Raw genomic sequence first — 21326 nt, 5'->3', positions numbered from 1 at the left:
AAAAGAAAAGAACTTCCTGAATCCGTATATACCCAGACACTTGTGCCAAAAGATATTGAGTTCTGTCTCGTATAATGCTTCTGTCAAGTGTTTTTCATAAAACTCCGAGAATAATGTGACGCAGACATGTACCTTCAATAACTCCTCCTGGCGAACATCCACCCGCACTCTAACAGTTCAGTCGCCTACACTTACCTGAGTTATCTCGCGTTAGACGGTTAGAGCTCAAATTCTCTGTCGTTCTGAAAAGACATGTGAGTGTCATATGCTGAATCTAATTCAAGACAATGCTTACACATACGTGTCCCGTAAAGCTGGGTTTAGCTCGTGCGGATATTTATATCTGAGCTTACTCAAGCACAACCTAGAAAGATGTTCGTCACTCGACTTCAAGTGAGGGTTACATCAGTGATAAACCGAGTGCGACTAGTCTGTTCAAATCGAATGCTCTAGCATAGCGTTGGAGTCTGTTCAAGTTGTAAAGCATCGATTATTCAATACAATAGCCGAAATAGCCGGCATCACCAGTGAAGCTCAACTTTCTTGTGCTCGTTGTCATCCATCTGCACAGTGCATAATACACTTGAGCTTACGGTTGAGGCCTAAAGGGACGTCGATAGCCTTCAAAGGGACCCAATGTCGCCCGCAGCTGGACCGAATGCGGAAATATTCACGGCCTGTGCAGCGTTTGTGAGCGAGAACAACATATCCATCTTGGGAAGCTTTGTCAGATTTCAAGGCAAATGGGACAACTTGAGGGGGCTAAAAAGCGGCATAAGCGAGCTCAGTTGACCAACACTTGACTTGCTGCATAGTCCCGGTGGAGATCCTATGTTAATGCTAGGTCTCCGTCAGGCCGTCAATGAGCATAAGCTCCTTGAAGCAGGCATTGGCCATCTCGCTTACGCTGCCCTATGATCCAGTCGTCGGCACTGATCATCAACACGGAGTTGTCATCTCAGTCAAGCAAGGGCGTTGCTATGTCGGTTGCGGCTAGTTGGGCGAGCTTTAACTGGAGACCCAAGTTTACATCCTCGACCAAGCATCACGAAACGCTACCCAACTCAACTGCTTGAACGCCCTAATGTGACATGACACCGCCATGACCTACCTTCTACAGCGCAAACTATTATACCACCTTGATACAGTGAGCTTTTACTTTCCAGAAGTAACGATGATGTGCTATTTGACGAGGAGGTAAAAATGACGAGGCTGCCTCATTGGTCAAACATGATCCGGAACTGTGAATAATATGGAGCGGTGCAACGAACTGTACGCGCCCTATTCCTCAAGGCCGAGTCTCCAGATGGATAGCACCCATTTGAACCGCAGTGCAGTATGGAGAACAAAGACTAGCCCCCCACGCATTGAAGCTGATGTGAGCCCCAGAATGGGACTCCAGAGGCAGTTATAAGCACTCCAAATTCGGATGAACTTCTCCGCGGCAGCAGATGGCCGGGCATTAGGCAATTGACAGCGTGCAAATTGATGATAGTGACGTAATTCGAGCTCATGTTTCTACTGATATAAAGGACTCGGTCTCACGATCCATCGTAGCAGTTGTGCATTGAGTTGTGAAGAGGCTGACGAAGAACTGTCCTGACCTGCAACAATCTTGAGACACTACACTTTACCAAGGTTTCAGGCTCTGTTTGATTGTTGCCCAAATCACTTACTACTCTTAAAGAAACGAAGAAAAGGCTCAACTACGGAGCATCCCGCTCCTATCTTTTCAGATCGGGTCAATATGGATCCTACGCCCCCAGGAGGCATTGATGTCTCGCGGCCCACTGTCGCCCGAATGGTATGAATCTGAATGCAAACTATGAGAGTCAACTCGTACTGAAATCGGAAAAGTATGACTTCTATCTTGGCGGAAAGAACAACTATGCCTCAGACCGAGCCGCCGTTGCAGCAGTCGTGGAGGCGCTCCCAAACATCTTCGACATCGTTACAGAAGGACGCCATTTCCTACGCCGTGTAATTCGATACATGTGTTACCAAGGAATCGATCAATTCATCGACATTGGATCCGGACTACCGAGTGCAGATAACACACACCAGGTAGCCCAGAGAGTGAACCCTGACGCTCGCGTCGTGTACGTAGACATAGATGACGCAGCGGTCGTCCAAGGCCGACAGATTCTCAAGGATGATCCTTCAACGGCGTTTATACAAGGATCGGTGTTGGATCTGGAGCCCATTCTGAACCACCCTGAAACACGCAGCCTCATCGATTTCTCGAAGCCAGTCGGCGTGGTGATGATGGGGCTGCTGCATTTCTTCGACATGGACGTCGACCGAGCTATTCTCCAACTCTTGCGCGAGAAGCTTGCTCCGGGGAGCTTGGTCAGCTTTACGCACGGAGTTTTGGATTACCAGGATGAGGAGGCTGTGCGGAAACTTCTCGCTGCTTATGAGAGGACGCCTACGCCTCTGCTTATGCGGACGATGGACGAGATCAAGACGATTATGGAGGGATTTCCTGCGGTGGAGCCGGGGCTTGTTTTGTTGCATGATTAGAAGATGGATATGGCTGAGGAGGGAAAGCCTGAGCCTCCGAGGTCACTTATCTGGGCTGGAACGGTGTTGCGTATCTGATTTTTCGATGTACAATAAACGATAGCATATGAAAGCGTCTAGTTTCTGAACTAACTGGTTGTCTCGAGTTATGAACGTATTACCTTTCTCTCTTGAAAATCGAACGTATTACCTTTCTCTTAGTGAATCTAATGAGAGACTGCGTTGATAGGGAACCGGCATGTCGAAGGCTAAGAAGCCAGTAATCGTTCGGTGTGACTTCCGTTACAAGTGACGAATTTAAAGCATACTGCGTAGTGCTTGCCTTGAAAAAAAAAAAAAAAAAAAAAAAAAAAAAAAAAAAAAAAAAAGAAAAAGAAAAGGAAGCTAGAGATTAAGTAGCTCACTCAGAAGCAATTTGGAAGAGTCCATTTGCCTAACCTCGACATCTTACTTCTCAATGCTGTGAGTACCACCGGGATCACGCTTATAAGACTCCTAGTACAGCAACCCTCCGCCCACATAATCCCAACGCCTCTTCCTCTTCCGTCTGACAAATGCCATTGCAACTTCAATCAATGATGCCTTAATAAAGCTTGAAAGAGCCTTCGAAATCTCCAAAACTCAACGTCACCGACTGTGCCATCGCTTGTAAATCGCGAGTTGTCCCCCCCGGTCGAGTGTGGGCAACCCAAGACGCTAACCGCTTGCAGTAACATTATCCGCCAAGAACAGTTCGATATGGTGTAAGTCGGTCGGGACATCTCGACGAGGCTCTTGTTCGAGAACGGCGCGGAAGGCGTTGATGATGCGATGCCTCTGGTATAATAATGAGGGTTCGCATTAGAAGGGTCTAGAAGTCGTGGCTCCATTGGGATCCAAATGCCTTGGTGGTTGTCACTAGTGGAGGTTTTAGGTAACACTCCCGAGAGTGAAGTCAGTGGCTGGAGTTGTCAAATCATCTGCAACGGAGTTTATATAACTGCTCGTTTCATCACAAAAACGTACTGAAGTTACAGTCACAATCTCCTCCAAGCGTATCTTCATGATAAAAGCTCACAACAACTAAACCATAATGTCCACCTTCGGGAGCTCCGTCAGCGTCACCCACATCGGCACAGCCACTGCCCTCCTCCAAATCGACAATGTCACCTTCTTGACTGACCCTCTATTCGCCCCCTCGGGCACTGAATGGGACCTCCCCATTGTTCACCTCAAAGTCACCCAAGATCCTGCCATCAAGCCTGCAGACCTCCCTCCCATCGACGCCGTCCTCCTCAGCCACGAAGACCACCCCGACAACCTTGACGAGGTCGGCCGCCAGGTTCTCGAAGGCAAGAGAGTCTTTACCACCAAGGATGGCGCCCAAAAAATCGGCGATAAGGCCATTGTTACTGGTATGAGTGCTGGTGACAAGACCACCCTCGTTGTCAATGGCAAGACCTTTGGGATCATTGCCACACCGGCTGAGCACGCTCCTCAGGGCGAGTGCATTGGCTTCATCATTACTTCACCCGACTTTGGTTTCACAAACGGTCTTCCCAACGCCATCTACTTCTCGGGAGACACCGTCTACAACCAAGATGTTGCCGATAGCCTCAAGGGGCGTCACATCAGTCTTGCTCTGCTTAACCTCGGCCGTGCGGCTATTTCAGTGGGCGAGCCTGAGCCTTTGGCTATCACCATGGACGGTAAGCAGGCTGCTCAGCTTATCAAGGATGCCATTGTCGAGAAGGTTGTGCCAATGCACTATGAGGGATGGGGTCACTTCAGCGAGGGTAGGGAGGCGGCTGCCAAGGCTTTTGTTGAAGCTGGTGTCAGCGACAGAGTCTTCTGGCTGCCTCGTGGTGAGCGCAAGGTGTTCTTCTAAAGAGGACAGCGTTCAGATGATACAAGGCCCTTTGAGAAGTACTTTTAGTCTGTTTCTAAGTGTCACTGCGGGTACTAAGAGAAATGAACCGAATTGATCACTCTCCGCGCCGATCAAACTCCATCATCATCCAGGATATACTGGGCGATATAATCGTATCCTCGATCTCGGATGCCGTCAATTACCCGCTCACACCACGGCAGCAGTTCCTGGTCGTAGAAGTGGTTATACCGGAGGAATTGGTAGGCTATTCTCGTCGGCAGGGTCGTAGATATCGCTCCAAACAGCCTCATCTCGTCTTGCACCAGATATTCGATGCTCTGGAAAATCCAAATTGACATCTGAATCGCCATCTCAGTGATGAGCGGACTCTCCGGGCTTTCCCCATTGATCAACAGCTCCTCGTCTCGTAGCTCCGGGTAACCTTCCCTTAGCTTTCTGATGTAGACGACGCACATTATCCAGAACGTCCAGTAATGTGTCATCGAATTAGCTGTAGTGATATCGGGAAACCAGATATGGGCTTTTGCGGGGCCTTTGCCTAGGATGCGGAAGGATGGTTTGTTGGTGAGACCCTGGAATGAGATATTCCAATTGACAAGTGCGCCGAGGAGGTTCCTCAGGTCTCCCAGAACTGCGAGGGGCGAATTTGCATTTGGTGAGCCAAGTTTGAGCTTGTCAATGTCAACTAAGATTGATGGAATTGCGGTGGCCTCGGTCATGAGGGCGTGGAACGAGTTTGCCTTGACATATTGAAATGGGATAGTCCGCCACTCAGGCGTGGCAAGAAATGTAGGATGCTTGTTGCGAATAGAGTGTATTATCTGGTTCGATCCGTCAATAATGGAAAAATAGAGAATCAGCGTAACAGCAGGGCTCTCACCATGGCCGGGCGAAGGCCAATAAATATCCTATGGGACGGCCCGGTCGAATAGGCTTCTGGGCTATGCAGTTGGATCAGATCACTTAAGCCAGCCGCATGAGCCGCGCTGCTAGAGACGGCAGTCGGCAGGATAAGCTATACAGGTCAGATCTAGTCAGTCTCTTGGTAATAGGGGGCACGGTATGAGAAAGACAAGGAGGGTTAGGAGCTCAAGCGTTCGACACGTACCTCCGAGATCATGAGGCACATGATGGCTACTGCCAAAACGTCCGAATCTGCCGTATGCGAAATGTGATGCAGGCTGTCATGCAGCGCATGCAATGCCGAACAATGCGCCGTTAGTGCATCTGAGATGGGCGCTATTCCGTTGCGGCCTCTTGCCAGGATGGATACACCAAGGGCTTTGACGGACGAAGATAGAGCCATCTCATACCGCCGAGTCAGGGACAGAACCGGCAGAAGCTCGATCCACGCTCCACACACGCGAGGGTGAATATCGACATCCCAGCTCATGAATGCCGAATTACTCGACAGCACCGTCGGCGAAAAGTTCTGCACAACGAGCGAGATGATGTCCTGGAACGGCCAGGCCAGGGACGGCCTCACTACAGGAGCCGCATATTTGGCTCCCGGCTGGCTATCGTGGACTACCTCGTTGCTAGTGTCCGCGGGTATATCAGTTCGTGTAGTTGTGGATTGGCGTTGCTTCTTCGTAATTTTTCCGTCTTTGCGCGTTTTGGATTTTGTTGATGCTCCTATGGATAGCTGTGATGGTATGAAGACGAGATCATACTGATAGCCTCCACACTCGATCTTGGTTCCTGCGCATTGCGAGCACGAAGGACGCTTGCCGTCACACTGGACAAACCAGATTTAGTAAAAGATTCCGAGACAAGGTATGTATGTCAGAATGTCAAATAAAGAAGGGCAGATGATAGTCGATGGCAGAGAGAAATGGTTGATGAAGCTCTCACCAAATCGGGTAGAATCTCAGTAGTTCAATTACCACTCACCCCCAGCTTCCGTGCCCTGCAAGTATGACAGACGGTCAACTTCCGAACCTTCATAGTGTCTCTGTTTCACAGCGCTTCAGATGTCCAATATAGGCAACATACGACGAACTGCTGGCTCAGGGTGGAAGCATAAGCCGAGAGCCAACGCTTTTAGCTGGCGATGACCAAAGGGCGTTGACATATTGTGGAGCCGCTCATACGGACCCGGATGACGAGCCGAAGACCGATGGAAGTGAGGCCGGCGAGCTGATTGGGGAAGTCCCATACGACACTAGACTCGTCATGGTAGCATAACCCGCCAAGGCGATGCTAGAGCTGAAGGGCTTGGTGAAGCTGTGGGGGAGACGGACGAGTTTGGCAGCTCAATAATAGGAGAAAGTGGTGATTGTTGCGCCATCATGGGTTTGCTGTCGGATATGAGGCCGTCTTACAGACTGTTGCGTTTGATCTCCTCGGAATAGAAGCAGCAAGGCGGGTTCTAGTGTTCAGCCACCTTTTGGATCTGATAATTCACAAGGAGATTGGGTGACTCCTGTTGTTGTACTGCCACCCAAAGAGCCGAGAATTATAGCAGACATCCCAGCTATCTAGCAATAGAAAGAACACACAAGAAGATGAGATAATGAAAGTCGAATCAATCATGGGCATGAAAAGAGAGAACATCCCAAGTCTTTTAGCTCACGGATGGAGCCTTCAGCCCATCTTGGCACAGAATATTGTCGACATCTTGCACCATGTAACGTGAAGTCAGCTTGGAACGGCGGCCCACATACAATGTGCCTCTCCCCAAGGCTGATGCACATCTCACGGATAGTCAGCTTCGTTCCCGTAAACGAAGTACAAGTACATAAAGCTCGGCTTTTGCCGAGATAGGTAACATTCCCTCGCCGAATTCTTCTCCGGACGTTTCCATGACCAGTCCAGGCCCCAAAGTAGATCGCCACAGGGGTCGCTATCAACCGCCATCAGTTCGTTGTTCGGAGTGGCAGCTCGTCTCTGGCCCGCTACCATCTGCTCACCAGGCGCTGAAGGGGGTGATGACTCCAGAACACTGATTGTATCAAGCCACCATCAAATCCCGAAGCACTCCTCGACGCCTCTTTTGCTCAGGCAATTGCCGCTTCATCAACAACATTCACCATCTCAACAGGTCCATTCACAGCACACTCGCCATAATGAGCAGCGGAATCTCGAGCTTCTGTCAGACTCTGTCGCCAACTCGGGTGTCTCAGTTTTCCATCTACTTGAGTCCGTGCTCCGTAAAGATTATGAGCGTGGCACTAACACTATTGATTCAGTGCCTTCAGTTTTCCCCTGGTCATCTCCGTATGGCGTACGGAGTAAGTTGAATCATCCGACGCCGGTGATATTTCATTATGTCCGACCACACCCAGAACACTGCGTCCTCCGTGATGAACTTGACATATCCGACCAAGTCGCCACGGTCCGCGCATTCTCCTAGGTAGAGACTAACACCTAGTCCTTGGTGGCCATAGAGTGAGATTGCGATGATTCAGGCTTTACGATACGTATCGGAGGTTTGCCAGCTCCCGGTCCGTTTCGGTTCGACAAATCCGGTTCAAACTGCTCGTCCGAAGTGTCGGCCGGCAAGCCATGTTTCGATTCCGTCGCTTAGTCTCGGTTTTGTAACAAACGGACAGGGTGAAGTGGTGAAAACATACTTAACCCATTGCCAGCTACATTTGCTTGAATATCTTGCTGCATCACCTCCGTTCATCAGAGACACTCTGAGCGGACGCCGTTTCATTGACAAGCACGGTGAAATGATTTAGGGTATTGAATACCTCGGGGCTGCATCTGTGGGAAAGAAAGGGGTAGCAACAGTATTGCCGGTGCAAACTGCAACGAGCATCATGCCCGACATAGTCGATCTCTTGGTGACTCCTCCCAAGTTTGACGTTGAGCTGCAGCGTGATATTAGCCATACTTGATTGTAATCCGACCCTCCCAGGCATAACCATTTCTCATCAGAAGGTATTGCATATACCATCAATTGCAATATTAAAGACATACATGCGTCAATACCTACTGAACGTTGTGGTCGTCTCCGTGAGTTTACGCAGTCCTCTGAAATTGTGCGTCCTCTTTGACAGTCCAATCGAGCGTATGCTCTTCCAAAGCGTTTTCTATTCAATAAACTCTTGAAAGAGAATTTTTGGGTCCCAAAAATAAGCATCATCACCTTAGAGTGAACCACACAAGATTCCAACGCGCAAACAGTCTGACGTGACGATTAGTCTACACGCTGATCTTCCATCAGGCCAGCCATGGACGAGACAGAAAACATGATAGTTAAAAGAGTAGAAATCGGAAACATTGATTGTCCTTTCGTTTATGTCGACTTCAACGTAGATTCGAAAAGTAAAAAAAATTAAAATAAAATAAAAAAATATATAAGTTGCCCCCACACAGATTTGAACTATGGACCTTCGCATTACGAGTGCGACGCTCTACCCCTGAGCCATAGGGGCACTTTTTCCGGTATATCGCCGATTCTACGTGTCTTATAAAGCAAGGCAGGAGCGACCCGCGTCGTGCTCTTCCTCCTTCCTCGCACTTCGTATCTTTGATCACGTAAACAGCGGCCGTGGCTTGTGTAAGATTTGAATAGAGCGATGGGAAAGAGGGATGGGAAAGGAGAGAAATCGCAAGAAAGTGCAGGCACGATGAACTTTGAACTCTACTAGGGTAGTACTTCTTTATAAGATGACTGTCTCGATCACCAATGCTACCAGTCATCAACCTGGATCCTTTGTCCTCTAATTGAGGCCAATCAATTCAAGGATGTCCATGTTTGCACCTATGGCGCCTTGCCTACACGGTAACGACCCTCGTCTCCAGCATGATCAACCTCCAGGCTGCAGCCGCTCTGCGATGCCCCGCTCTGCATCGCCTGCTTACAGCGACATCTCCTCCTGGGTGGAACGCCTGAACCGCTCAATATCCTTGCGGCGCAAACGAGCAAGACGCAGAGAAAAAGATGGGTGAATCGGAACGTGGAATGGATTCCAAGGTGGACTTGGATGAAGCCGTCTCGTTATCTGCATCCGACGAACAGGAAGCCAGAGACAGCAAGTCTGCGAGCAGGTGGGCAGAGGCATTGCAGAAGCTGAGCAAAGAGGATCAAGCACAGTTTGAGCTTGCATTGCAGAGCCTCGACGATCCGAAATCTGTCCTTTCAAATGTCCTCGCAGCGACCAAGAAACGAAAGGAAGAGTGCAAGAAGAAGAGATGGAAACTGTCCATCAAAGGGCAGACAGTTATTATGAGAGACGTTCTTGAAAAGCTCAGTGCTTGGGTACAGAAGATCTTGGTGCGTATGTAAATGCCAGTCATACAACATGTGCTCGCGACTCACTCGGTTTTAGGCTGTTGGCGACGTTATCATTCAATACGACCCCTCCCATATGGCACTACCATGGGCAGCTGTGCGGCTCATTATGCAGGTCACCGTCAACGACATCGAAGTATTTGGCCATGTCATTAACTCGCTGGAGAGCATCAGCAACCTCGTCGCCCAGTGCCAGCTCATGGAGGTGATATATCTCGTTGAAAGGAAAAAGTCAAGGTGGGTGCATTTTTTTCTACGTCGTAAACAGATGAGCATAGAGGCTCATCAATCGCAATATTGACAGTGTTGAGCTGTTTGGTCAGCTATCAGAGTCTATAACGGACCTCTACGCCGCTATACTTGGTTACCTAGCAGGGACTCTACACTATTTCGGCCTCAATACGGCAGTACGGATTCTCAAAAGCGTCGTCGTCTCCAAGGACGATATAAAGGCCAGATACGAGCCCATCGAATCTGCGCAGGCCAAGTTCAGGCGCCTTGCGGAGATGGCAGAAGCTCAAGACTTGGGGAGTGTTGTTGATGGTATCCAAGGAATTGAGCAGCATCTGCAGCAGAAGACGGAACGAGACGCAGTGGAGATGCAGTCTCTTAAAGATGCCATGAAGCAGTTGAACCAACCCATCAATCGCATTGACAGCCGCCTTGAACAGATTCAAGACGGCATTGAGCAACAGGTGCGGACACAGATTCTCAGGGCCATTTCCACTATACCATACGGCAGTCACCACAAAACTGCCAGCAAAGGGCGCTTAGAGGGCTCCGGCAGGTGGCTTCTGAGTAAATCCGCTTTTAGTGACTGGCGGAAGAGAAGCTATTCATCTGTCCTTTGGCTTCACGGAATCCCTGGCTCTGGCAAGACCAAGTTGGCGTCTCTAGTCGTTGATGAAATCAAAGGCAAGGAGCACTTGGCTTATTTCTACTGCCTGAGGAATCCGGCTGAGCCGCACCGAGCACAATGCGACAAGGTTCTTGCAAGTTTTGTTCGCCAATTGGCAAGTCTTACACCAAGCGATCCGATCTTGCCACCCGTGATGGAGCATTACGAAGAGGCCATCAAGGGCTTCGTCGGATTTGAGGACCAGGCTTGGACGTCGGACGAGTGCGTCGAAGTTTTGCTGCGGCTTGTCGACGAGTATCCTGCTGTCACCTTTGTGTTGGATGCCTTGGACGAAGTGGACCAAGAAGACAGGCAGGATCTTTTGGATGCGCTTGACCGCATCTTGAAAGAGTCAAACACTCTCGTTAGGGTGTTTATCTCGAGCAGAAGCAACTACGACATTGCCCTTCAGCTCAGCGGGGCGCCGAATATTTACATCGAGGCCGACGACAACGCCGAGGATATCTTTACATTTATGTACGAGGCATACAATTCCGATTTGAGGACCCTGCCGAGCTTGCTAACCTAAACTTGCAGTGACACTCAACTTGCATCCGCGAAATTGTTGCATGGAAAGCTCGCACCGGGTTTACGAGAGGAGATTGCCCTAACGCTTTTAGAGGGAGCAAAGGGAATGTGCGTCGCCGAAGTATAATTAATGCAAGGATAATCTTTGAACATTGCCCTGGCTAAACTATTTTTCCTCCAGGTTTCGATGGGTTGACCTGCAGATCCAGTCACTGAAGAGGGTCAAGGTGGCTGCGGATTTGAAGGCACGTCTCGGCGCTTTACCAGCGACGCTTGAGGAATCTTATTGGGAAATCTACCAAGAGGTTCGTGAGGCTGGAGATCATGCTTTTGGGCTCGCCAACTTCACTTTCCAATGGCTACTGTACGCGCAGGAATCCATCTCCATTGAAGCCCTGGCTATGCTCGCAAGCGCAGAGTCGGCGTCGGAATCCGAAACCGCCTTCTCCGGCGACGAGGTCTTGGACGTTTGCTCAAACCTTATTGTGACTCGTCAAAACTCGTTTGACTTTGTGCACTTATCTGTTCGAGAATTCTTCGAGCGACTGCACAATCGCGGGATACACAGCTATCAGCGGGAGGCATGTCACGCCGCCATCGCGGCCGCTTGCTTGCGATATCTCAATATGGCCCTAGTCGACAACCGAGGGGTTGACTTGCGAGAAAAGGTAATGAAGAAAATTGAAGAATGCCATACAGACGGAGATTCCAACGAGCAAAAGAAGGAGGGTGGCGAGGCTGGCGAGGATGCCACGGGAAAAGACGATGCAGGTTCGCAGGATGAAGGGGCTGATGAAGTCAGAGAAACTGATCCGAAGAGTGACATCGAAAATTCTACGCGCCAAGAATGCGAGAAAGATTCAGAGAACACGGTCAAAAAGATTGTCAAATGGACGGAGAATCTGAAAGCTGATGAGTTGAGAGGTATGGTTGTGGAGATTATCGCAGTGGTATCATCTGATGATGTTTACGGTCAACCAAGCGAGTATGCTGCGACTTGGGTGATATATCACATTGATAAAAGCTCCAAACATCGAATGGAAGGCCCCTTAGCCAATCTCATCAAAGCTTTTATGCTCGAGAAGAGCGGCGAATCTGGCGACTCAGCCTACAAGGTCTCCAAGGCCTTTCATGTATGGAGCGCTCTGGTTACCAAGATCGTTCGAGAATCGGACCAAAGTCGAGAAATCAAGTGGGCAGCTTCTTTACCACCTAGTCCAATATGGATCGTCTGTCAAATGAGCTGGATCGAAGTCGCCGAATATCTCTACAAATGCTCATACCCTGGCATCAATGACGGCCGGAAAATGGCGATGAACGAACTCGATGTCAATCCCTTGTGGTACGCCATTTTGTCCAAAAACTCCGACCTCATAGACTGTCTGACGAAATGCAACGCGGACGCAAATCGAGTCTTTGATGTTGACACATACGATGAGCCACTTGTGGCGGCGGCCAGGGAAAACGACACCGAGTTGATCATCATTCTGTCGAAGCAGAATTACGGAGGTCAAAAGGCTGCGGAGGAAGCTTTTGTAAGCGCGGCCAGTGGAGGACATTGTGAATCGATAAGTCTTCTGCTGGATCTTTCTCTCGTGTCGATAGAGAAAGCAGGACACAATGCCTTGTGCTCTGCCTGCGCCGGAGGGCAGCTCGACGCGATCAAATTTTTGCTCGCAAGGGGAGCTCCCACCAGAAGAGGTGGTCATATGCTGTGCCGAGCGGTTTTGCACCGCAAGACAGAAGTCGCACGGTTCCTGTTGAGCCAGAAGATTGGCTTTGATGTTTTGTCTACCGCTCTTGTCATTGCCCTGTCTAATTCGGACGAGACATGCATGGATCTCTTGTTGGAGCAAGGGGCGAAGAAGGATGGGTTGGCACTCGTTAGAGCGATTCGAGATAAGACGGCAATGACTGCGCTGAAGCTGATAGAGGCTGGGTACGACGTCAACGGAAGGTATCTGGAAGGGAGGCGAAGTGCTCTGCATTACGCAGCCTTGTCGGGTCAATCCAGGATTGTTGAGGCGCTGTTGGGGGCCTCTGCAGATGTGAATTGTCTTGATGCCAACGCAAGGACGCCGCTGCATCTGGCTGCCCTGAATGACAATGTTGACTGTGTGCGTTTGTTGATGAAGCATGGGGCGGATGTGCTGTGCGAGGATTATCAGGGTAAGATACCTTTGGATTTGGCGGAGGAGAAGAATCATGTTGGGGCGGAGAAGGCTATCAGGGAGGAGATGGAGGGGATGTTGAGGATGTTGATGGCTGGGCGAGAGGGTGAAAGTGATTCTCAAGAGGTCTGAGACGCTTCTCGGGTCATTCATATTACACGCATCCTCGAATGTTTTCATCTGGCGTGATCGAGAGGGGGGCTCCATGGCTCGATTGCCATGGCTGGCATGAGGTCTAACATCCTCCTTTCGACATGCAAACTTCGATTCCAGCAATCTTTCCCAGCGCCACTCTAGCAATACCATCGAGCCGATTCGAGAAATCCCCTTATTGCATCCTTACGATCATGGACCGAATCCATTTCTACGGGATCACGGAGACATTCGGCATCTCTGACAATACTCTCGCGTTGCAGAGGAAGGTGTCGATGCGCACCATGTTTATGTGTCTAGATCTCCCTACCTCACTCGAAATCCACATCAAGATGCAGCAGACGTTCAGTGTCAGTGAAATTGACGTACCACAAACGGCTGGCTCAAGTGAATTGGCGCGGAGATAAACATCCGGGTCGGGGATCCGGCTCAAGTGAATTGATGTTAAAGCTGGGGTCAGGCGAATGTTTCTCAACAGTTTCGCTGGCAGCTCCCTTTATGTGGCTGTACTGCACCTTTGGCATCTTCTCTCTCAAGTCAAAATTCTACATTTGGCTATATCCGGTCTCATCCTCCTGAGACTCAATGAAGTAGAGCATCGCTGGCTCTATTGTTTGGCTTGTCGATAACTCTTGGATATCTGCGACTCGACACGTCTTGGTTCATCTAGAAGGGGAGGATAAAGATGGCAACTGCTCAGTTTGTCTGTGCTAATTGGAAGCCGGACAGCACGGATTGCAAGAAGGTTGGCAAATATAGTTGCAAAAATTGCCTTCTCGTGGCGGTAGGTCCTGCACATGTTCGTGTGGCAATGAGCTCTTCTAAACGGATCTTCTTTTCTAGTACTGCGGTGCAGATTGCCAAAAGGCACACTGGGCCCTCCACAAATCGCATTGCAAGTCTCCTCTGGGCAAGGAAACCTGGAAGCCCGACTGGGTACTGGAGGGTCGACCACCGGTATTCGTCGGAGATGAAGACCAGGCGTCCTTTGACGCGAAGCAGTATCTCTGGGGCAATATGCCTGCTCTTGATGTGCTCCAACTTGGTTCAAACGAAGGCGACGACTATGAAAAGCAGCTGAACCTCCTGTTTGCCGGTATGTACCTGTCCTGACTCAGTCTCGATTCTGCAGCGGAACTGATGAAATCTGGCATCTTGTAGCTTCCGGAGATCTTCGAAATATTGTCAAGACAATTGCCGAGATCCCTAGCAGCTATGGCGGACCTGTCACTGTCACAGTCAACGATCACGACATGGACATCGTGGCACGCAACGCTATATTGCTTCTCATTGCCCTAGTATCAGATGATGTGGGAGAGGCAGTGGATTGCATCATTCACGTCTGGTATTCAGCCCTCGTCCGCAAGTCCGACCTGGAGATACTCCAGCAACGGGTTCGACCCCTTGTCGAAAGCGTGTGTGAAAAGATCAAGGGTAAACAACGCACCAGCGTGTTGGCGAAGACGTTCACGTTCGGACAGCGCTCCTTGAGGCTCGTTCTGCAGAAGTCGTCATGGGACGCCCTTTTGGCCTACATGAACGTGCCCGCCGGCTTGACGGCCGAACAAGCGAACCGGATCCGTGTAGCTATTACCCTTGCAGAGTGTAGGAAGGATTATCGACATCGCGATGGGCTTGTTCAGTCTCCGTCTCGTCGGGTTGCGAAACATCGGTTTCGACAGGATGGAATATTGCTGCCATTCGGGTCTTCACGCGATGACTTTCAAGAGCCAAATCCGTAAGTAATGGCACCAATCATTGACTGAAGCCCAAGTTTCTAATGACTCACAGGACGCTGTACCAAAAAGCCAACACCTGGCCGATATATGACAGTGCTGATCCTCTCAATGGATGGTCACCGAAGGATGTTGAAGACACGTCGAGTGGACCTGCGACGGCTGATATTTACGGCAAGCTTTTCTACCACCTTCGCGCATTGCTCCGGACCTTTATTCTCAATCTCTCAAAGCTGGCTGTCTCTTTTCGACTCTTCCATCTGGCCTTTTCGGATCTTCAAAGCCATCTTGAGCGCAACTATTTCAGTCGCATTGAGGTAGGTCCCTGCTACTGGTCCACGACTCCATCTCACAATCTACTGCGAGAAATGCTGATTCGGGCACATAGGTCTCCAATGTCTCAGACGGTGGATACGTCGGAATACATCACACCGTTGGCTTGATGGCGCCGCTGCTCCAGGGGCCGCTTGTCAATCGTCATGCGACTCTCATTACTCTCTTTATGAATGCCGTGTCAGAGATGACGACCATGGAGAAGCGAGAAGCCGCCATGTCTGCGGAGTCGCAAGCGCTGAAACGCCTCATGAAATACATTCCGATGGAGCGAGTGCCACTGCATCCCTTTGATCCTTTTTTCATCAAGCTTGCATATGCACGGCCTAACGTGGCAAGCTATGACGACGTATTCGATCGGTAAGCAGAGCCTTGATGGACGGTGTCATCCTCTGGAGCTCATAGCACTCGAGATTAACGTCGGCTTTAGATTCATGGAGAATATGGCCGTTGCTGAGATGGAGGAGGCGCTTAGCGTGGCCGTGAAAGACAAGCATACCGTGATCGACAAGTGGCCGTATCAACTGAAACTCCGGCCTGGCCAGCCCGGAGCCCAGGAAGAATTCGACCTGTTGGTTGGTGCTGGTCTCGCGGGGACTGAACGCTACGTGGAGTGGCGACGAACCAAGATGTACAGGGAGGAAATGGACGGTGAAGCAGTCAAGACGCTGCTGGAAAACATGATGGCATTGGAACTTTGGCGCTGAGGAACGGGTTCGCAATTAGCGATGAGCTATGTAGCTAGGTAGCGGATGTTATATCCTTTGAAGGTAATTGTTAGTAACCAGGCTGGCCACAATCATCCCCGAGGGCAAAAGGATCTCATCGTGCACTTCAAAGGGGTAGATGATGCCGCAACTGTACGCGGGCGAATACAGCATTGCTGCATACCACAAACACCGCATGGAGCAAGGCAGTTCCGCAGCCTCGTTCTAGCACGGGCTTGAAGCACACGAGACGATGATACTCTTCAGCATCGCCATCCCTAAAAGGAGAAAACAAAAAGAGAGAGAGAATCATCCATGGACATCGAAAGCTAGACGAAAGCGCAAAAAAAGAACATTCTCCGATACTGGGAATCGAACCCAGGGCTGCTCGGAGCTTCAATCGAAGATTGAGAGCGAGCGATGTTAGCCACTACACCATATCGGACTTGCTTCTTAGATGCATGGATCTCTCTTAGTCAGGTCTATACAGTGTAAGGCGATGTCTGCTAGTGGTCTGCTGAAGAGCCGCTCGCAGCCACTAACAAGGCCCTTGCATAAGCCATCTTCGGCTGCACTTCAGAGAGTTCCCCGCTCTCCGCGGGGCAGCTCAGCGCTACGACATCACTGGACTTGTAGCTCGTGATGCTCTATCAGATGACGGCTTCTGCCTGGTCTCCTGCCTGCCTCTTGACTCTTTAACGTCGTCGGTCCCTTCATACTCCGCAGCTTCTACTGCTCGCAACCGCGCTTTGTACGACGATCCGCTCGAACTCTATCCATATCGAACAGCTTGCAGCGCAACCGTTACCATGGACGAGCCGCTTCAGTTCGTCCCGTTCACGTCCGAGATGGAGCTGCCGTTCTACTCGGCGCTCTTCTCGTCCAAGCTAGAATACGACAAGCTTGACGACTCCGCGCGCGGCATTGTGGGCGTGTACGAGGCGCGGGACGTGGATCCAGATGCGAGCTGCAAGCTCCAGATTCTCGGCAGCGCCTTGACAAACGCAGAGTGGGTTGGAAGCAGTCCAAGGGAAGACGCTGGAGCTGACACGTGCCACAGTCCCCCTCTCGGAAAAGCAAGAGCCGAAGGCATCATCAGGAATGTCAACACCATCGAAGACTTCCGCAAGACCGACAAGGCCGCCATGTTGAAGCTGGCCGGCAGACAGATATGGGACGCCATCAAAGACGGCAGCATCTACTCTGTTCCTTCGCTCCTCTCCTCGTTCATAATCCTGTCATACGCCGACCTCAAGAAGTACAGATTCATATACTGGTGCGCATTCCCTGCGCTGCACTCGGATGCGCAGTGGAAGCGATCTGGGCCCATTCAGCGACTCAACTCGGACGAGACCACGGCCCTGATGGATCGGGTGGGAACATGGCGATACAGCGTGGACAAGCGCGAGCATGGATTCTTTCTGGCCAAGAAGATATGGGGCGAGAAGCCCCAGGATTTACACGAGCACGACCCGGCGCATAAGATTCCATACAGATGGGAGGTGGCTTCGCTACGACAGTTTGAAGACGGCTTCTTCGATGGAGTTGCAGAAGAGGATCGATTTGTCACGTTCTTGGACCCCTCCACTTTCTCAGAAGGCCCCTCATGGCCGCTTCGCAATCTCTTGATTCTGATCCGCCATCGATTTCGCCTGACCAAGGTCAACATTCTTTGTTTCAGAGACGAATGGTCCAGGCGGCATGAAGCTAAAAGCATCATCATCCCGCTCAATATGGACCCCGTCGAAGATATGGAGATTAAGGAGATGCCCAAGGTTACAGGCTGGGAGCGAGCAAAGAACGGCAAACTCCAGGCGCAGCTGGCCAACCTGGGCGAATACATGGATCCATCTCGATTGGCTGATTCGGCAGTCGATCTGAACCTCAAGTTGATGAAGTGGCGACTAGCCCCGGACCTGAATCTCGACATCATCAAGAACACGAAATGCCTACTGCTAGGTGCCGGAACGCTGGGGGGCTATGTCTCGAGGAATTTGCTAGGCTGGGGCGTCAGAAAAATCACATTTGTCGACTACGGCAGCGTATCCTTCTCAAACCCAGTTCGTCAGCCGCTGTTCGAGTACGATGACTGCCTCAACGGCGGGAAGCCAAAGGCAATTCAAGCTGCCGAAATGTTGAAGAGGATATACCCAGGCGTAGACGCCGAGGGCCACTCGTTGTCTGTGCCGATGCTCGGCCACCCTCTCGCTGACGAAGCGCGAACAAAGGCCGAATACGATCTGCTCGAATCTTTGATTGACGCTCACGACGTCGTCTTCTTGCTCATGGACACGCGCGAATCCCGATGGCTGCCCACGGTCATGGGAAAAGCAAGGGGGAAGATTGTCATGAATGCCGCTCTTGGGTTTGATTCATACGTGGTCATGCGACACGGCGCTGAATCTACAGAGGAGGGCAAAGAATCGCTCGGCTGCTACTTTTGCAACGATGTCGTCGCTCCGGCCGATGTAGGTTTCCTCGAAAACCCCTGGATTCTTTTGATCGTCACATCACTAACATTCATTGTGCCTAGTCCATGAAAGATCAAACCCTTGACCAGCAGTGTACTGTAACACGACCCGGCGTCGCCGCCATCGCCTCAGCACTCCTAGTCGAGCTCCTGACAAGTCTCCTGCAACACCCGCTCAAGAACAACGCCCCAGCACCTCAGCCAAGACCAGGCGTTACCCTCGAAAGAGACCCTCCCAACCACCCACTCGGCCTCGTACCGCATCAGATCCGAGGCTACGTATCAACCTTCCAGAACATTGTCATTCGCGGACAATCATACGACAGCTGCAGCGCGTGTAGCCCCAAGATATTGAACGCCTTCCGCACCGACGGGTGGGACTTCGTCAAGAAGGCCCTTCAGGAGAAGGACTACGTGGCCGAACTGTCCGGGCTTGCCGAAGTCCAGCGCAAGGCTGAGGAACTGGAGGCCCAGTTGGACTGGGACGATGAGGAGGAGGCGGCTGACGAAGGCGATGGAGAGCTGCTTTGATTCATCTTCCGTCGCCCTTGTCGCATTCAAGCACTTTGTCACAGTTCTAAGTGGTACGTTTCTATGTTTCGGGATCCTTTTTGGCTTCTGGTAATGGAGTGAGGTGTCTTAGAATCGGCGTTGTGTCTTTTGGTTCTTTTCTTATTTCGCTTCCTGCTCGAAGGTCTTGGTCCCCGCCAAGTAGTAGTAGTATGCAGATGTTGTCTTTTCAGAGTTGTTGGTTTATGGCATACCCTCTTGTATATGAAAGCAAGATTCGAATGCTACGACTAACTTGACAATACTTCCCACTCTTCTACTCTGCGCCTATTCGCATCGTGACTTGACATTTACTTGGAGACGTCTCCTTTTTGGAGTTTGGAGTTTGATCGTAGATTCTGTGATCTTGCATAGCGCTTTACTAGTACCTAGGTGGGACGAACGGAGATATGCGGCAGATGGGTTGGACAATCTTAGACTCTCAAGGGGGCCATGCCGTATAGACTTCTATAGTTTAGCTCGCATCACGAATCACAGGTTCCGTGGTCTAGTTGGTTATGACATTTCGTTAACAGTTCAGTTGACACCACCGAAAAGGTCCCCGGTTCGAGCCCGGGCGGAATCACCACTTTACTTTTTGCCCTTCTTTTGCGCCATCAATCCATCAATGCCCTCAATTCAATCGAAGTTACCCGGTATCCAAATTGGTTCCTTTCAAGTCGACAGTCGATGGTTTCAATGTATGCTTGCAGGGTCAGTTTCTTTTCCTTTTTGAATTTTTTGTTGTTGTTTTATTTTTTGCCATCACCATTACGCAGGACGCATAGATTGTTCAATGTAAATAGTAATTGTGATTAGAGGAAGTCGGGTATCAATTCATTACAATAGCCAAACCTGATGCCGCCTTCAAACAGGCTGCATCTGCCTCCAGCCAAAGAAGAGAAGAAAAGAAATTCATGATGAAGGAAAGTCCAGTCGTAACCGCGTCTATGTCCGGCCAATTGGTGCGCCGGGAACCACCTAAAACTCCTCCACTGTCGCATCCGTTTTCTGCAACACTTGCCAGTCAAGAGCCGTTCAGAGCCGCAAGTTGATGATGCAATGCGCGGCATGAAGCGGCGGGACGTTCATGGCTTGAGATGGCGGATACGATGGTGGCACGCGTGTTTAGTATTTCAGTATGATGTACAGAGCGTGGATGATGCCGGGAATGTAACCTGGGATCACATGTCAGTAATTGAATACGGTGTTTGCAAGTCACAGTGACGTGCTGCACTGCGCGTGAGTGAGAAAAAGCAAGCGTGAGAATCTGACGTACCGAGGATTGTGAGGAGGATGTTGATCAGGAAGTCAGCGCCGCAGCCTCGCTCGAGGAAGACACCGACGGGCGGCAGGATGATGGCAAGAAGGATCTTGCAGATGTCGCTGGAAAAGAAACGATATTGTCAGTGATCGTTTCAATCAGAAGGCTTCTGAATAACCCAATCCCAAGGCGACTCGTGGTGGTGAGGTCGCGTGCACTCGAAGAGGAGCGAGAGCTGAGGAGCTGCGGGGAAGATGACGGAAGCCACGGGACGTCATGCTGAAGCTTACCTAGCGGTGAAAGGCATGTTGGGTATCTCTTTTTGTGTTGTTTATGCAAAGCTCCAAGGGCTCAGAGTTGTGAAGATCGAGTTGGTATCAGAGGTCGCAGCAGAAAGACCTTTGAAGGCGCAAAGATGATGTTGCTTGGGGGAGAGGAGTTTCTGCAAGGAGGAGAACGGAAGAAAGTTTGTGTGAGACAAATCGGAGGGAGAGGAGGAGCAGACACGAAGGTTTTTGGCAAGTCCGGGTACTATTTATTGCCCATTGGGCGTCATCCTTGGGTCCTTCCCAGACATTCCGAGCCAAGCCCTGGAGAACGGGAAGCCGCCTTCCATGTTGCGTCATCGACTGGGCAAGCCACAGCAGCTGCTGCCCATTGCGGCAGACCAGCTCGATCCTTGACTAAAAGAGCACCTAGACTGTACTTGTTGCATAAGAACTTAGAACGACATGCCATGGCAGGATAGTCGGCAAGTCGAGATCTGTCGCATCATGCAAGGGCTACAGGCCACAAGCTGCCCAGAATCAAGCTTGAATCCGCATGTACCTCGTAAAGAAACGACAAGAAAATCGCAGGGCCTACGTCATGAATCTACCA

The 21326-nt window shown here is 50.5% G+C and overlaps 7 protein-coding genes across 7 annotated transcripts; 5 read left to right on the top strand and 2 right to left on the bottom strand.

Annotated features, from left to right (window-relative positions):
• Positions 1-1747: 1747 nt before the first annotated feature.
• On the top strand, positions 1748-2523 carry CCMA1212_001100 (uncharacterized protein; the record flags this gene model as incomplete). Its single annotated transcript, XM_073698535.1, has 2 exons — positions 1748-1804; positions 1858-2523. 2 exons carry the CDS (start codon positions 1748-1750, stop codon positions 2521-2523), a joined length of 723 nt encoding a protein of 240 aa, XP_073563234.1.
• A 1072-nt stretch (positions 2524-3595) lies between these two features.
• Positions 3596-4390, top strand: CCMA1212_001099 (uncharacterized protein; the record flags this gene model as incomplete). Its single annotated transcript, XM_073698534.1, has 1 exon — positions 3596-4390. One exon carries the CDS (start codon positions 3596-3598, stop codon positions 4388-4390), a length of 795 nt encoding a protein of 264 aa, XP_073563428.1.
• Positions 4391-4503: 113 nt separating this feature from the next.
• Positions 4504-6340, bottom strand: CCMA1212_001098 (uncharacterized protein; the record flags this gene model as incomplete). Its single annotated transcript, XM_073698533.1, has 4 exons — positions 4504-5214; positions 5274-5408; positions 5502-6131; positions 6287-6340. The coding sequence occupies 4 exons, from the start codon at positions 6338-6340 to the stop codon at positions 4504-4506; spliced, it is 1530 nt and encodes a 509-aa protein (XP_073563427.1).
• Positions 6341-9287: 2947 nt separating this feature from the next.
• Positions 9288-13367, top strand: CCMA1212_001096 (Ankyrin-3; the record flags this gene model as incomplete). Its single annotated transcript, XM_073698532.1, has 5 exons — positions 9288-9620; positions 9676-9875; positions 9943-11013; positions 11074-11172; positions 11246-13367. 5 exons carry the CDS (start codon positions 9288-9290, stop codon positions 13365-13367), a joined length of 3825 nt encoding a protein of 1274 aa, XP_073563430.1.
• Positions 13368-14073: 706 nt separating this feature from the next.
• On the top strand, positions 14074-16164 carry CCMA1212_001095 (uncharacterized protein; the record flags this gene model as incomplete). Its single annotated transcript, XM_073698531.1, has 6 exons — positions 14074-14172; positions 14232-14484; positions 14550-15126; positions 15180-15441; positions 15513-15817; positions 15888-16164. 6 exons carry the CDS (start codon positions 14074-14076, stop codon positions 16162-16164), a joined length of 1773 nt encoding a protein of 590 aa, XP_073563429.1.
• A 560-nt stretch (positions 16165-16724) lies between these two features.
• Positions 16725-19165, top strand: CCMA1212_001093 (uncharacterized protein; the record flags this gene model as incomplete). Its single annotated transcript, XM_073698530.1, has 3 exons — positions 16725-17173; positions 17225-18632; positions 18698-19165. Coding segments are annotated over 3 exons (2325 nt in total), but the record flags the coding sequence as incomplete, so codon positions are not given.
• Positions 19166-20311: 1146 nt separating this feature from the next.
• On the bottom strand, positions 20312-20754 carry CCMA1212_001091 (Plasma membrane proteolipid 3; the record flags this gene model as incomplete). Its single annotated transcript, XM_073698529.1, has 3 exons — positions 20312-20361; positions 20463-20569; positions 20738-20754. The coding sequence occupies 3 exons, from the start codon at positions 20752-20754 to the stop codon at positions 20312-20314; spliced, it is 174 nt and encodes a 57-aa protein (XP_073563432.1).
• Between the last annotated feature and the right edge of the window lie 572 nt (positions 20755-21326).

Source organism: Trichoderma ghanense (genome assembly GCF_004382785.1).
Source record: "Trichoderma ghanense strain CCMA-1212 chromosome Unknown scaffold_0, whole genome shotgun sequence".
Classification (NCBI taxonomy): Eukaryota; Fungi; Ascomycota; class Sordariomycetes; order Hypocreales; family Hypocreaceae; genus Trichoderma; species Trichoderma ghanense.
Note: the sequence above shows the minus strand (reverse complement) of the source record. Positions and strands in the feature narration are given on the sequence as shown.